The 16,246-nt window shown below is 45.9% G+C and overlaps 1 protein-coding gene across 1 annotated transcript in view; it reads right to left on the bottom strand.

Annotated features, from left to right (window-relative positions):
- Positions 1 to 15,947, bottom strand: part of LOC125453048 (relaxin receptor 2-like) — a 124,613-nt gene extending 108,666 nt beyond the window's left edge. The window contains exon 1 of the mRNA XM_048532098.1: positions 15,850 to 15,947. Within this exon, the coding sequence (XP_048388055.1) occupies positions 15,850 to 15,940 (91 nt within the window). The 5' untranslated portion in view covers positions 15,941 to 15,947. The remainder of the gene's footprint in view (positions 1 to 15,849) is intronic.
- Between the last annotated feature and the right edge of the window lie 299 nt (positions 15,948 to 16,246).

Below are 16,246 nucleotides of genomic sequence, written 5' to 3'. Positions count from 1 at the left end.
TGTCTCTACTCTCGGTCAGTTTCTGCTCGGCTCCCTAGCCAGGTCAAAAGCTTTGTTGGCATTTTATGAGTAATTTTCCAAATCAAAAAGAATATTCATAATTTATTAAAAATAAACATTTGTTGTTGCCCTATTTTGAATCTTATAGATGTTTCCTTTACTTTTAAAATCATGCAATGAGTACCATTTATTCCTAGGGATTCGTTTGTGTTTGTCATTATTTCTTTTGTTCCTGTTTTCATTTGCATTAACTTTGATTAATGCCTGTCCCTGAGTCAACATGACTTCTGCTCTGATCAAGTGAAAAGAGAGAAATAGTTTTCTTCTTTTTAATCTCCTCTCATTAAGAAAAAACCTTCGTTCCTTTTTACCAATTAGCAATCACACTTTCACAGCAAACTAAGATAACAAGGTGTAGAGCAGGTCAAGCAGCATCAGAGGAGCAGAAACACTGACGTTTTGGGTCTAGACCTGAAACGTGAGCTTTTCCGCTGCTCTGATGCTGCTTGGCCTGCTGCGTTCATCCAGCTGTACACTTTGTAATCTCGGATTCTCCAGCATCAGCAGTTCCTACTATCTCTTCCCAGCAAACTTGTTTCTTTTTAACTGAGACTTTTTTTTGCGTGTTTTTATTAATTCAAGGAAATGTGGGTGCCACCAGTGCGGACAACAATTGTTGCCCATCCCCAATTAGGAGAAGGTGATGATAAAATGTCTTCTTGAATCGTTGTAGTCCTTGGGATGTAAGTACACCAAGTACTATTAGGAAGGGAGCTCCAGGAATTTGGCCCAGCAACAAGGATGGAATGATGATTCAAACCAAGTTAGGATGATGTGTAGATTGGAAGGAAACTTTGCAGGAGGTGACATAGTCATGCATCAGGTGACCTTGTCCTTCTATGTGATCGTGCTTGTGGGTTAGGAAGGTGGTGTTGGAGGTGTCTTGGGTGAGTTCCTTCAGTTCAACTTGTAAATAGCATGTATTGCTGCCACCGTATGTAAGTAGTGAAGAGAGTGAATATTGAATGTTGACTGCCAGGCTTAGATTGATATTTTGGTTGAACAACAGCTTTGATTTGTCTATTACATGCTGCTTCTACTGCTTGCCATGCATGTGGTCTTGTGTTTTAGCTTCATCAAGCTGACACCTCATTTTTAGAGATAATGGGAACTGCAGATGCTGGAGATTCCAAGATAATAAAATGTGAGGCTGGATGAACACAGCAGGCCAAGCAGCATCTCAGGAGCACAAAAGCTGACGTTTCGGGCCTAGACCCTTCATCAGAGAGGGGGATGGGGGGAGGGAACTGGAATAAATAGGGAGAGAGGGGGAGGCGGACAGAAGATGGAGAGTAAAGAAGATAGGTGGAGAGAGTATAGGTGGGGAGGTAGGGAGGGGATAGGTCAGTCCAGGGAAGACGGACAGGTCAAGGAGGTGGGATGAGGTTAGTAGGTAGTGGGGGGTGCGGCTAGGGGTGGGAGGAAGGGATGGGTGAGAGGAAGAACCGATTAGGGAGGCAGAGACAGGTTGGACTGGTTTTGGGATGCAGTGGGTGGGGGGGAAGAACTGGGCTGGTTGTGTGGTGCAGTGGGGGGAGGGGACGAACTGGGCTGGTTGAGGGATGCAGGAGGGGAAGGGGAGATTTTGAAACTGGTGAAGTCCACATTGATACCATATGGCTGCAGGGTTCCCAGGCGGAATATGAGTTGCTGTTCCTGCAACCTTCGGGTGGCATCATTGTGGCAGTGCAGGAGGCCCATGATGGACATATCATCAAGAGAATGGGAGGGGGAGTGGAAATGGTTTGCGACTGGGAGGTGCAGTTGTTTTTTGCGAACTGAGCGGAGGTGTTCTGCAAAGCGGTCCCCAAGCCTCCGCTTGGTTTCCCCAATGTAGAGGAAGCCGCACCGGGTACAGTGGATGCAGTATACCACATTGGCAGATGTGCAGGTGAACCTCTGCTTGATGTGGAATGTCATCTTGGGGCCTGGGATGGGGGTGAGGGAGGAGGTGTGGGGACAAGTGTAGCATTTCCTGCGGTTGCAGGGGAAGGTGCCGGGTGTGGTGGGGTTGGAGGGCAGTGTGGAGCGAACAAGGGAGTCACGGAGAGAGTGGTCTCTCCGGAAAGCAGACAGGGGAGGGGATGGAAAAATGTCTTGGGTGGTGGGGTCGGATTGTAAATGGCGGAAGTGTCGGAGGATAATGCGTTGTATCCGGAGGTTGGTAGGGTGGTGTGTGAGAACGAGGGGGATCCTCTTGGGGCGGTTGTGGCGGGGGCGGGGTGTGAGGGATGTGTCGCGGGAAATGCGGGAGACGTGGTCAAGGGCGTTCTCGATCACCGTGGGGGGAAAGTTGCGGTCCTTAAAGAACTTGGACATCTGGGATGTGCGGGAGTGGAATGTCTTGTCGTGGGAGCAGATGCGGCGGAGGCGGAGGAATTGGGAATAGGGGACGCTCGATCACCGTGGGGGGAAAGTTGCGGTCCTTAAAGAACTTGGACATCTGGGATGTGCGGGAGTGGAACGTGGAACAGTCCCTCTTCCGCACCTACACAGGCCCCAAACCCCACCTCTTCCTCCGGTACATTGATGACTGTATCGGCGCCGCCTCTTGCTCCCCAGAGGAGCTCGAACAGTTCATCCACTTCACCAACACCTTCCACCCCAACCTTCAGTTCACCTGAGCCATCTCCAGCACATCCCTCACCTTCCTGGACCTCTCAGTCTCCATCTCAGGCAACCAGCTTGTAACTGATGTCCATTTCAAGCCCACCGACTCCCACAGCTACCTAGAATACACCTCCTCCCACCCACCCTCCTGCAAAAATTCCATCCCCTATTCCCAATTCCTCCGCCTCCGCCGCATCTGCTCCCACAATAAGACATACCACTCCCGCACATCCCAGATGTCCAAGTTCTTTAAGGACCGCAACTTTCCCCCCACGGTGATCGAGAACGCCCTTGACCGCGTCTCCCGCATTTCCCGCGACACATCCCTCACACCCCGCCCCCGCCACAACCGCCCCAAGAGGATCCCTCTCGTTCTCACACACCACCCTACCAACCTCCGGATACAACGCATTATCCTCCGACACTTCCGCCATTTACAATCCGACCCCACCACCCAAGACATTTTTCCATCCCCACCCCTGTCTGCTTTCCGGAGAGACCACTCTCTCCGTGACTCCCTTGTTCACTCCACACTGCCCTCCAACCCCACCACACCCGGCACCTTCCCCTGCAACCGCAGGAAATGCTACACTTGTCCCCACACCTCCTCCCTCACCCCCATCCCAGGCCCCAAGATGACATTCCACATCAAGCAGAGGTTCACCTGCACATCTGCCAATGTGGTATACTGCATCCACTGTACCCGGTGCGGCTTCCTCTACATTGGGGAAACCAAGCGGAGGCTTGGGGACCGCTTTGCAGAACACCTCCGCTCAGTTCGCAAAAAACAACTGCACCTCCCAGTCGCAAACCATTTCCACTCCCCCTCCCATTCTCTTGATGACATGTCCATCATGGGCCTCCTGCACTGCCACAATGATGCCACCCGAAGGTTGCAGGAACAGCAACTCATATTCCGCCTGGGAACCCTGCAGCCATATGGTATCAATGTGGACTTCACCAGTTTCAAAATCTCCCCTTCCCCTACTGCATCCCTCAACCAGCCCAGTTCATCCCCTCCCCCCACTGCACCACACAACCAGCCCAGCTCTTCCCCCCCACCCACTGCATCCCAAAACCAGTCCAACCTGTCTCTGCCTCCCTAATCGGTTCTTCCTCTCACCCATTCCTTCCTCCCACCCCTAGCCGCACCCCCCACTACCTACTAACCTAATCCCACCTCCTTGACCTGTCCGTCTTCCCTGGACTGACCTATCCCCTCCCTACCTCCCCACCTACACTCTCTCCACCTATCTTCTTTACTCTCCATCTTCGGTCCGCCTCCCCCTCTCTCCCTATTTATTCCAGTTCCCTCCCCCATCCCCCTCTCTGATGAAGGGTCTAGGCCCGAAACGTCAGCTTTTGTGCTCCTGAGATGCTGCTTGGCCTGCTGTGTTCATCCAGCCTCACATTTTATTACCTCATTTTTAGATATGCCTGGTGCTGCTTCTGGGACAGAGAGTTCCTGCCATTGTTGTCACGGGTTGCTTTATCTGTCTTTGATTTACTGTTCAAAAGCATCTGCTCAGTGCATATCCTGGCGTGTAACTCCATTGGCTGTCCAAACTGACTAACTGACAGGCAAACTTTCTTTACCCAACATGTGAAGTCATACATGTGTATGCTATCCAGAAGATGTGAATTTCTTGACTTTGAGTCTGTCACCTTGTTTCAATGTTTTTGCGTCTCTGAAAAATTGACTCATTCTGCATTCAGGTGAGCATTCCAACATATTCAGAATTATGTTTCTTCCCTTTTAAACTCATTTTAGTCCTTTAAAGGTTTCATCTAACAATTAGACGATGGAAGTTAAAATTTGATAGTCCATATCTCCCGCTATTACAAGACCTCCCCACCACAAATTAAAATCATGAACAATAATTATTTTTGTTATTCATGGTCAGTGTTCTGTTATATTGTAAGTATGAAATAACAATGCAAAAACTGGGATGACAAAACACCCTACATTCACTCTCTTCATTCTAACTTTGATTCAATATATTCTTGAGGACTTTTTCTCTGAATTGTGGCACAAGAGGTAAAACTACGCCCAGTTCTATAATTGATGTACCAGATTTAGGTTCTTTACAAATTTGATTTCTGGGAGGTCAGTAGATGATAATCTGATGTTCACCTCCTATTGTTATGTTATGTGTCCCCTTGTCTCTTAGTTGACGTGTCTTGTCTTTTGGCAAGGAAGGCTTGTGGTCCTAGCGACATATAATGGTTCTGTATCACATTCAGCCTTATTTTTAACCTCCCACTAAACCTTTGTAATCTTATGCAATAACAACCTTTTCCAGTTTACTGAGAACAAATTCCACCTTATTGTATTGATGTTACCTTACTCAAATCTAGAGAGTTTTCATGTTATATTATTTACATTACTAGAATCTTTGTAGCTATTTTGTAATTCTCTCTTCCAAACACTATGCTTAAATAATGAATGCTATTTGTTAAAAATGTACTTGAACCATTAGGCTGTGAATCATATCTGTCTTATTACATAGAAAATTGGAGCAGGAGTAGGACATTTGCTTCCACAAGCCTTCCCCATCATTTTAAGATAATGGCTGATATTAACCACCAAGGTAAAGTAAATTACATTGTTAAATTCAGAATGCCATGGCTTCTTTGCGACAAACTAGACCCACCCAGGTTTACGATCTGACTTCCACTTATCTATTTGAAAAAGCCCTTTTGAAAAAAACGCTTTAACTTTACTGCATGTTTGAAACAGCTCTGCATTTATGCAATCTACCATTTTACAGCTTCCATCAGGGAGCCTATTAACAATTCCCACTAGACTAAGAGTGCAAGCAGCAGCGGACGTAAGATGAACCCAGAAGACTGCAGCTAAGGTAAGGCAGTTTTTTAAAATTACTTACCGGTAGCGGGCAGCGGTGTTTTCTCTTTCACAGAAGGAGCGGGAGCAGCGGAGGAAGTGACGAGGACCAGAGGGGCAGCCGGGAAGGAAAGCAGTGACCAGATATATCAGCAAGGCGGCTAAACCCCAGACTCTACAACTGTAGTGTCTCCCACCCACACTCCTCCTCTAACCTCGTTAATAAGGTAAGGTTCATTCTAAACTTTCTCTATTGAACATAAGTTTGTTTTTAATTTTATAGCAACTTGAACTAAGCTTTCTACTTTAGTACTGAGTGGGTGTTCAGATAAGTGGGGTATGGATGCTAGGGCAGTTGCTTGCTCCTCCTGCAGAATGTGGCAGGTGGGAGACATGGCACACGTCTCCGCTGGCTACATCTGCGGGAAGTGCACCCAGCTACAGCTCCTTGAAAACTGTATTAGGGAAATGGAGCTGGAGCTGGATGAACTACGGATCATTCGGGAGGCAGAGGGGGTAATTGAGAGGAGTTACCGGGAGTTGGTCATTCCTAAGGCTCAGGACAAGGATAGATGGGTTACAGTTAGGGGGAGGAAAGGGGACAGACAGACAGTGCAGAGATCCCCTGTGGGCATTCCCCTCAGCAATAAGTATACCGTTTTGGATACTGCTGGGGAGGATGACCTACCAGAGGAAAGCCATAGTAGTCAGTTCTCTGACACTGAGCCTGACACTGTGGCAAAGAAGGGAAGGGAGCAGAATAGAAAAGTACTTGTGGTAGGGGACTCGATAGTTAGGGGAATCGACAGGAGATTGTGTGGTCAGGATCGGGATTCCCGGAAGGTATGTTGCCTCCCTGGTGCCAGGGTCTGGGACGTCTCTGATCGGGTGTATAAGGTTCTAAAAGGGGAGGGCAAACAGCCAGAAATCGTGTTACATATTGGAACTAATGATATAGCCAGAAAAAGGATTGAGGATATAAAAAGTGATTTCAGGGAGTTAGGATGGAAGCAGCAAAGCAGGGCGAACAGAGTAGTGTTCTCTAGTTTACTACCGGTGCCACGAGATAGCGAGGCGAGGAACAGGGAGCGGGCGCAGCTGAACACGTGGCTATGAGGCTGGTGTAGGAGGGAAGGCTTCAGATATGTAGATAATTGGGATGCCTTCTGGGGAAGGTGGGACCTGTACAAGAAGGACGGGTTGCATCTGAACTGGAAGGGGACCAATGTCCTGGGTGGAAGGTTTGCTCGAGTAGTTTGAGAGGGTTTAAACTAGTATGGCAGGGGGGTGGGAACCTGAGCTGTATACCGGAGGTGAGCGTTGATGCAGGTGAGGCAATAGCAAGAGGTAGACCAGCTAGTGGGAAGGATTTTCCTGGGAAGGAACCAAGGGATCGGTTAAAGTGTGTTTGCTTTAACGCAAGGAGTATCAGGAATAAAAGTGATGAACTTAGAGCATGGATCAGTACCTGGTGCTATGATGTTGTGGCCATAACAGAGACATGGGTTTCTCAAGGCCAGGAATGGTCGCTGGATGTTCCAGGGTTTAGAGCATTTAAAAAGAATAGGGAGGGGGTGTAGCACTACTAATCAGAGAGGGTATCACAGCTACAGAAGCTTCCTTTGTCGAGGAAGATCTGCCTACCGAGTCAGTATGGGTGGAAATTAGGAACAGCAAGGGAGTAGTCACCTCGTTAGGGGTTTACTACAGGCCCCCCAATAGCGGCAGGGAGATTGAAGAAAGCATAGGTCGGCAGATTTTGGAAAAGTGTGGACGCAGTAGGGTTGTTGTAATGGGTGACTTTAACTTTCCTAATATTGATTGGAACCTCCTTCGAGCAGAAGATTTGAATGGAGCTGTTTTTGTAAGGTGTGTTCAGGAAGGTTTCCTAACTCAGTACGTTGACAGGCCGACGAGGGGAGAGGCCATTCTAGACTTGGTGCTCGGAAACAAGCCGGGGCAGGTATCAGATCTTGTGGTGGGAGAGCATTTTGGTGATAGTGACCATAACTGCCTCACATTCTACATAGCTATGGAGAAGGAGAGGATTAGGCAAAATGGGAGGATATTTAATTGGGGAAGAGGAAACTATGATGCGATTAGACATGAGTTAGGAAGCATGGACTGGGAGCAATTGTTCCATGGTAAAGGCACTATAGACATGTGGAGACTGTTTAAGGAACAGTTGTTGCGAGTGATGAATAAATATGTCCCTCTGAGACAGGCAAGAAGGGGTAAGATAAAGGAACCTTGGACGACGAGAGCGGTGGAGCTTCTCATCAAAAGGAAGAAGGTAGCTTACATAAGGTGGAGGAAGCTAGGGTCAAGCTCAGCTCTATAGAATTACAGGCAGGCGAGGAAGGAGCTCAAAAATGGCCTGAGGAGAGCCAGGAGGGGGCACGAGAAAGGCTTGGCAGAACGGATTAGGGAGAACACAAAGGCATTTTACACTTATGTGAGGAATAAGAGAATAGTCAAAGAAAGAGTAGGGCCGATCAGGGATAGCATAGGGAACTTGTGCGTGGAGTCTGAGGAGGTAGGGGAAGCCCTAAATGAGTTTTTTGCTTCTGTCTTTACGAAAAAAATGAACTTTGTAGTGAATGAAACCTTTGAAGAGCAGGTGTGCATGCTGGAATGGATAGAGATAGAGGAAGCTGAAGTGCTGAAAATTTTGTCAAACATTAAGATTGACAAGTCGCCAGGCCCGGACCAGATTTGTCCTTGGCTGCTTTGGGAAATGAGAAATGCAATTGCTTTGCCACTTGCGAAGATCTTTGCATCCTCGCTCTCCACTGGAGTCATACCTGAGGACTGGAGAGAGGCAAATGTAATTCCTCTCTTCAAGAAAGGAAATAGGGAAATCCCTGGCAATTACAGACCAGTAAGTCTCACGTCTGTCGTCTGCAAGTTGTTAGAAAGGATTCTGAAGGATAGGATTTATGACCATCTGGAAGGGCATGGCTTGATTAAATGCAGTCAACACGGCTTTGTGAGGGGCAGGTCATGCCTCACAAACCTTATCGAGCTCTTTGAGGATGTGACTAGAAAAGTTGATGAGGGTCGAGCTGTGGATGTGGTGTATATGGACTTCAGCAAAGCATTTGATAAGGTTCCATGGTAGGCTCATTCAGAAGGTCAGGAGGAATGGGATACAGGGGAACTTAGCTGTCTGGATACAGAATTGGCTGGCCAACAGAAGACAGCGAGTGGTAGTTGAAGGAAAATATTCTGCCTGGAAGTCAGTGGTGAGTGGTGTTCCACAGGGCTCTGTCCTTGGGCCCCTACTGTTTGTAATTTTTATTAATGACTTGGATGAGGGGATTGAAGGATGGGTCAGCAAGTTGGCAGACGACACGAAGGTTGGAGGTGTCGTTGACAGTGTAGAGGGCTGTTGTAGGCTGCAGCGGGACATTGACAGGATGCAGAGATGGGCTGAGAGGTGGCAGATGGAGTTCAACCTGGATAAATGCGAGGTGATGCATTTTGGAAGGTCAAATTTGAAAGCTGAGTACAGGATTAAGGATAGGGTTCTTGGCAGTGTGGAGGAACAGAGGGATCTTGGTGTGCAGATACATAGATCCCTTAAAATGGCCACCCAAGTGGACAGGGTTGTTAAGAAAGCATATGGTGTTTTGGCTTTCATTAGCAGGGGGATTGAGTTTAAGAGTCATAGAACATAGAACAATACAGCGCAGAACAGGGCCCACGGCCCTCAATGCTGCGCCGACCTGTGGACTAATCTAAGCCCCTCCCCCTACACTATCCCATCATTATCCGTATGCTTATTGAAGGACTGTTTAAATGCCCCTGATGTGACTGAGTTAGCTACATTGGGAGGCAGGGCGTTCCACGGCCTTACCACTCTCCGAGTAAAGAACCTGCCTCTGACATCTGTCTTAAATCTATCACCCCTCAATTTGTAGCTATGCCCTCTTGTACAAGCTGAAGTCATCATCCTCGGAAAAAGACTCTCACTGTCCACCCTATCTAATCCTCTTGTACGTCTCTGTTAAATCCCTTCTTAACCTCTTTCTCTCCAATGAGAACAGACCCAAGTCCCTCAGCCTTTCTTCATAGGAGTATTTGGTCAGGTTGGATTTGTCTGCCTTTTTATGCACAAGACATACCTGGGCAATTTTCCATATTGTTGGTCAAATGCCAGTATTGTAACTGTACTGGAAGAGCTTGTCTATAGGAGGCGCAAGTTCTGAAGCACAGGTGTTCAGTACTATTTCCAGAATTTGTCAGTGCCCACAGTCTTTACACTATCCAGTGCCTCCAAATGTATCTTGACATCAAGTTGAGTAAACTGAATTGGCTGAAGACTGGTACCTGATGCCGGGAGGAGGCTGACATGGATAAGCACTTTTAGCTGAAGATACAAACACTTCAGTTTTACCTTTTGCACTGGTGTGTTGTGCTCTTCTGTAATTGAGGGTGGGGATATCTGTGGAGTCACCTCCACGAGTAAGAAGTTCATCCTCGACTGGATGAAGCAGAACAGCCGAGCCTAGATCTGATCCAGTGGTGGTTGTGGAAGGGTGGTTCACTTACTGCTTATGCTGATTGAAATACTCATGGTCTTGTTTGGTAGCTTCACTGGGTTGACACCACACTTTTTGTCTGCCTGGCGATCCTCCCGCACGCTTTACTGAACCAGGGTTTACTCCCTGGGATGGTAATGATTGAGTGGGGGATATGCCAGACCATGGGGTACACATTATGCTGGGATACAACTGTGCTGCTGCTGATGGCTCACAGTGCTTCCTGGATGTCCAGTCTTCACTTGCATGATCTACTCGATGTCTGCCCCATTTACCATGGTGTTGTGATCTACACAACACAATGGAAGGTATTCTCAATGTAACGGTGGGACTACGTCTCCATAAGGACAGTGTGACGGTCACTCCTATTGATATGGTCATAGACAGATGCATCTGCATGCAGCAGATTGGCAGGGGTGAGGTCGAGTTTGTCTTTCCTTCTCGTTAGCTTCCTCACCACACGTCACAGACCCAGTCTAGTGGCAATATCCTGTAGGACCGAACCAGCTTGATTCAGTAGTGCTACTGCCGAGTCACTTTTGGTGATGGGCATTGAAATCCTCTACCCAGGGTACATTCTGCACCCTTGCCACTCTCAGTGCTTCCTCCAAGTGCTGTTCAACATACTGGAGTACTGATTCATCAGTTTAGGGAGGACTGTACGCGGTAATCAGCAGGAGGCTTCTTTGCCCACGTTTAACTTGAAGCTGTCTGTCCAAAGTATTTCCAGCAGCCAGTAAGTTTTTCTTTTCCGAATCCTATTTGCTCTAAACGTTCTCCACAACAGAATCAATGCCTTTTTATAACTCACATGCTCCTAACTACATCTTCCCAAACTCCCATGTCTAAAAAATTGTTGCTTTGAAAATATGGCTGGTTTCTATTGCAGCTTCTTAAGCAGCAAAAGGAAAAAGGGATAGAGGAAGGAATTAGTGGAGTCCACACAGCTCATGCAAACAGGCAGGATTTCCTGCTTGCTGCATGCTATGTGATGCCAATGGATGGCTCCTCCACGTACTCTTAGGATGAAGCAGCATTATTTTTATTCCTGTTAAAAAAAAACACGAGCAAGACAAACAAGGCAAGGGAATACATGATGCAAGATAAGTTCCTAGGAAGCACTGAGCATCACAGGACCTCGGTAGGCATGTCCACTGGTCCCTTAGAGTTGCAGGTAGACAAACTGGCTAAAGGCAGCATAAGATATACTTGCCTTTATTAGCTAAAGCAGGGAGGTTATGCTTAAACTGTAGAAAAGCTGATTAGGTCACAGCTAGAGTACTATGTGCAGTTTTGGAATCTACATTCTAGAAGGACGTAATTGCACCTGCGTGGGTCCAAATGAGATTTACCAAGAGTGTTTCAGTTATGAAGAGAGACTGAGTAGATGGAAGTTGTTTTATCTTGTTGCAGCTCTATAAAACTTTGGTTAGATCGCACTTGGAATACTGCGTCCAGTTCTGGTCGCCCTATTATAAGAAAGATGTGGATGCTTTGGAGAGGGTTCAGAGGAGGTTTACCAGGATGCTGCCTGGACTGGAGGGCTTATCTTATGAAGAGAGGTTGACTGAGCTCGGACTTTTTTCATTGGAGAAAAGGAGGAGGTGAGGAGACCTAATTGAGGTATACAAGATAATGAGAGGCATAGATAGAGTTGATAGCCAGAGACTATTTCCCAGGGCAGAAATGGCTAACATGAGGGGTCATAGTTTTAAGCTGGTTGGAGGAAAGTATAGAGGGGATGTCAGAGGTGGGTTCTTTACACAGAGAGTTGTGAGAGCATGGAATGCGTTGCCAGCAGCAGTTGTGGAAGCAAGGTCATTGGGGTCATTTAAGAGACTGCTGGACATGCATATGGTCACAGAAATTTGAGGGTGCACACATGAGGATCAATGGTCGGCACAACATCGTGGGCTGAAGGGCCTGTTCTGAGCTGTACTGTTCTATGTTCTATGTTCTACTATTAAATGCCTCTCTATTTCTTAAACCTTCCCATAAAGTTTCTACTGCCTGTTTACCTGTGCTAATATCGTATCCTCTCTTGACATTAATTCTCTACCAGTTCCATCTTTGTAAGTATAAGGTCACAACTTAATTGGGAAGAGTGCATCGATAGTTTTGCCCCACAAGCTGTCACAAAACGTACAAAATTCCAATGAAACAACCAAAATGACCAATTTGCCCAAATGACTGCTACACAGGAGTAATCAATACGGGATTTCTAACAGAAAAACAACTTATATTTATTGTAAGACATTTAACAGTAACAGTGGAAAGAAAGATTTCTAATTTATGCAACTTGAACTGGACTTCTTCAAAAGCCCAAATACTCAAAATCATGAGTAAGACAGGCAAAAGAAGTCAAATGATTTTACATTGGAGACAGAAGACAGAAAAGAGAAACAAAATTCTGAATATCAGTAACTCAGACCAAAAGGTGGAAAATTATTTTCCTCACAGTACTTTACTTCTTGCAACATCGATATGTTGATCATCACACGACAGACAACATTCTTCCATTCAATCCATGATCAGGTGAGTTCGGGTGTTTTTTTTAAGCTTTCTTGGATTTTCTTGTCTTTTCCCCCCACCATAGTTGGAAGAGAGAGAGAGAGAGATAGACAGAGAGAGGTGGTTTCTGTCTATAGGCTCTGAGTGTTTTTCATTCTTTACTGTTCTTGGTGCTTACAACTTTTTAAGATTCTGCTCCTCCACCACAAAAAAAAACAACATTGTATTGTTTGGTTTATGAATGTGTAACTTACCTGGATTTTCAATTGTAGCAGATCAGTTTCTATTTTATTTTATAGTTTAGAAAAAAAAGAAAATATGGTATTCTAAAGTAACTCAAGCAATTGCTGAACATTGATGCTTTCCAGCGTAAACTAATAAAAATATAAACAGCAATAAAATATGTAAATCAATAAAACAACTGTAAACCTCTCTCCATTCCACAGACTTCTTGAAACTGCTCAGAACAACTTGTTTAAAGATACTGCCACTTCCTCTTCAGTAACATTTTATTCTGATACTCATTGAATCAAACCTGGCAATGCATTTAAGAAAGATATCTGCAACAGTAACAGCAATTTGTATTCATAAAGGACTTTGAATGTCATAAAATTTAATGTTTTAAAAGAGCTTTACAAAAAAATTATGAAACAAATTATGACAGCAAGCAACACAAGGAGATGCTAGGTAGGATGACCCAGTGATTGGTCAAAGAGACGGCTTTAAGTATTGCCTAAATGGGGTGGTGAGATACAGGAAGGGAATTCTGTGCTCAAGGCACAGCTACCATCCGTGCCGGAATTAAAATCAGAGATGTTCAAGAGGCCAGAATTTGATGAGTGCAGAGGTCTTGGAGTGTTGGGAGCCCGAGGGACATTACCAGGAAAGAGAGTGTTAGATTATGGAGGAATCTGGAAACAAGGACAAGAATTTCGAAATTATGACTTTGCTTTCCCGGAGTGATAAGGTCGGAAATCACATGACACCAAGTTATAGCTCAACAGGGGCTATGGTCATTAAGCTTGCGTTTACAAATAAACCTGTTGGACTCTGAACCAGAACCTGGTGTTCGTGTGATTTCTGACCACCGCAGTCCAACACCGGCATCTCCACTTCCGGGAGTGATGGGGATAATAGTACACCTCTTTCAATTCTTACAGATTGCACGGGAACTTCAGTGTAAATGCCCCTCTGTTGACCCAGTCCCTTGGGATGCTACAGGGACGAGCAAACCCATTTATAATGTTGTGTGAAACTGAAATTTAATCTAGTAGAATTAGCTCCTGGGGAGCAATTCTGTATAAAAGTAAGCACATGCCCAGAAACAGCAGCTCTCAAATGTGCAGCGCGTATTGGAATCGCTAAAGATGAAGTCACCATAGTCCTACTGCATCGAAGAGCTGCTCTCTGGTTGAAGGGAGATAACTGAGGGTGGCTTAACTTGAGGGTCACCATGCTTTAGGTCGGGGCAATAGTTGAGAGGGAGACTCTGATAGTAACTTCAGTCAGTGCGGGAATTAAACCCGTACTGCTGGCAGTACAAACCAGCTGTCCAGCCAACTGAGCTAACTAACCGTCCCCGCAACCCTCCACCATCGTCCAGCCACACTGTGTTCAAAGACCGATCTCGATGGGAGACCCCTTTCTGTGGTTCGAGTTCCAATTACTGTCGGTTTACTGAACAGGGTCCGATTCAAAGCAAAGCACCGTTGTGAGCAATGGGACCGGGGATCACTGTAACACAATCCTGGGGAGGTTTGATGGGGTGCGGCACTTACAATATGAACATTAATAAAGAGGCATCGCAACTTATGAAACTGAAGGGCAATATTGCAAATTCAGAATGCTACCTTTAACACTGCGGTAGAGTGCACAGCCTTGTTTTCGAACGGGATTTCCAATGAAAGCAGCGATGCCGAGACGGCAGCACGGAAGCTGCCGGTTCTCACCCATAGCGATAGCAGCGAAAACAAAATCATCAGTTCTCCAGGTAGATCGTTATTAGAATCAAAGGAAAGGACGGTTTTTGAAACGGGGAATATTTGCGAACAGAATGGACGTGATTTTTGTTCCCATTAACTTTATTGATAGACACTGGATTCCGTTCGATATATGGACATTTCGCTCCTGCACCTCTCGTTTGTGGAGATGGCGTTTATTTAAATGTGACTTTTCATGTGGCTAACCGCCCAGCCACACTCAGTGCAACGAGCCGATGTAATTTCTAGAACAAAATACTTTGGGATGTGGAACGAAAGCAAGGTTCCGAAGGACATCTAGTAAAACGATCTTTTTACAGTTGTAGCATGTCTCCATTCAATACCTTACAAAAGACTACTGGCCCAAATCATTTCGATTATTTTCTTGCAGGACTTGAGCAACCCATTAGGAGACTGAGAGAGAATACTGCGGTTGTGATATTTGGTGTAAACTTCATTTTAAAGTCTAGCTCTATTTTAGTTTTAGCCAATAGGACTCCAATTAAAGCCATATTTTTGGGGAGCGAGCTCTCTGTAGAATGACAGCGGTAAATGTTTCCAAAGTTCGGCAAAGCGTAATAATCTAGTCATTCTGAAGAAGGGTCACTGGATCCAAAACATTAACTGCTTTCTCTCCACAGAGGCTGTCAAACCTGATGAGTTTCTCTCGCAGTTTCTGTTTTGATTTATAATAATCTGATGGCCACATTCAGTTTAAAGCAAATGAACCAAATATTGTGGGATTTGGCTTCACGGAGTATATTGTATCTCACCGGCGACGGGTAATCGAGTCTACCTGTTTCAATATTGCGAAACACGTTTATTTTCTAAAACCGGGTTGGAACCGTCCTGTATAAGATGTGTAGCACCTGTTCCCATCCTTATGCTTCACCGAAATGTCCTTTCCCTAACTTTAACTGACTTACACTTGAGAGGTCGTCAATAAAAACTTAGTCAGTGCTATTGTTTGGATTTTTGCCAACCAAACCCAAACCAGACTCCCCCTGCTAATCCAAAACCTAGTACAAAGGCATGTTTTTCCATAACCATGTCTAATACAATTTGTCATTTATACAAGAGCTGACTTGAATGATAATCTTAACAGACCACTTGTACAATCATCCTCTAATTCTATACAAACAACAATGCTCCAAATTTCACCTGGCGCGACCCCCAACGTAATTGAACGAATTGATTCCCAACGATTTTACGCGTTCGCACAATCACAAGAAGCAACCGCGACCCAGCAAAATAAATCATCAAAATGGGAGGGGGCTGGTGGGAGAAGAGAAGACTTTACCGTTGAGTTGACCCAGCAGAAGCAGGTATGGGAGTATCATGGCGGTGTGTATGCGGACCAGGAGTGGGGAGTGATGCTGCTGAGTTTGCATCCCTCCGTCCCACCAGGAAGCGAGTGAGTGTCTGAGAGCCGCGCAGCCGTCCCTCTGGCAGCGACAGGGGCTGGGCTGGGCTGAGAGGAGGTAGAGCTTTATTACAAATACTTATGTAACTTGAAGAACCATTGGGGTATCCTGTCCGGTAATGAATCGCTGGGCAAGGAGGGAGCAGACTGCTTCGATCCTGTTAACTGATGGGGAAAGACAATGTCCCCACTGACAGACCATGAAAGGAGCCCGTTTCCGATCATTTACGATTGACAAGGCGAATAAGCCAACGATGTAAAATTACCACGCAAA

Source organism: Stegostoma tigrinum, chromosome 6 (genome assembly GCF_030684315.1).
Source record: "Stegostoma tigrinum isolate sSteTig4 chromosome 6, sSteTig4.hap1, whole genome shotgun sequence".
Classification (NCBI taxonomy): domain Eukaryota; kingdom Metazoa; phylum Chordata; class Chondrichthyes; order Orectolobiformes; family Stegostomatidae; genus Stegostoma; species Stegostoma tigrinum.
The sequence above is the reverse complement of the archived record's forward strand: the minus strand, read 5'-3'. Positions and strand labels throughout refer to the sequence as shown.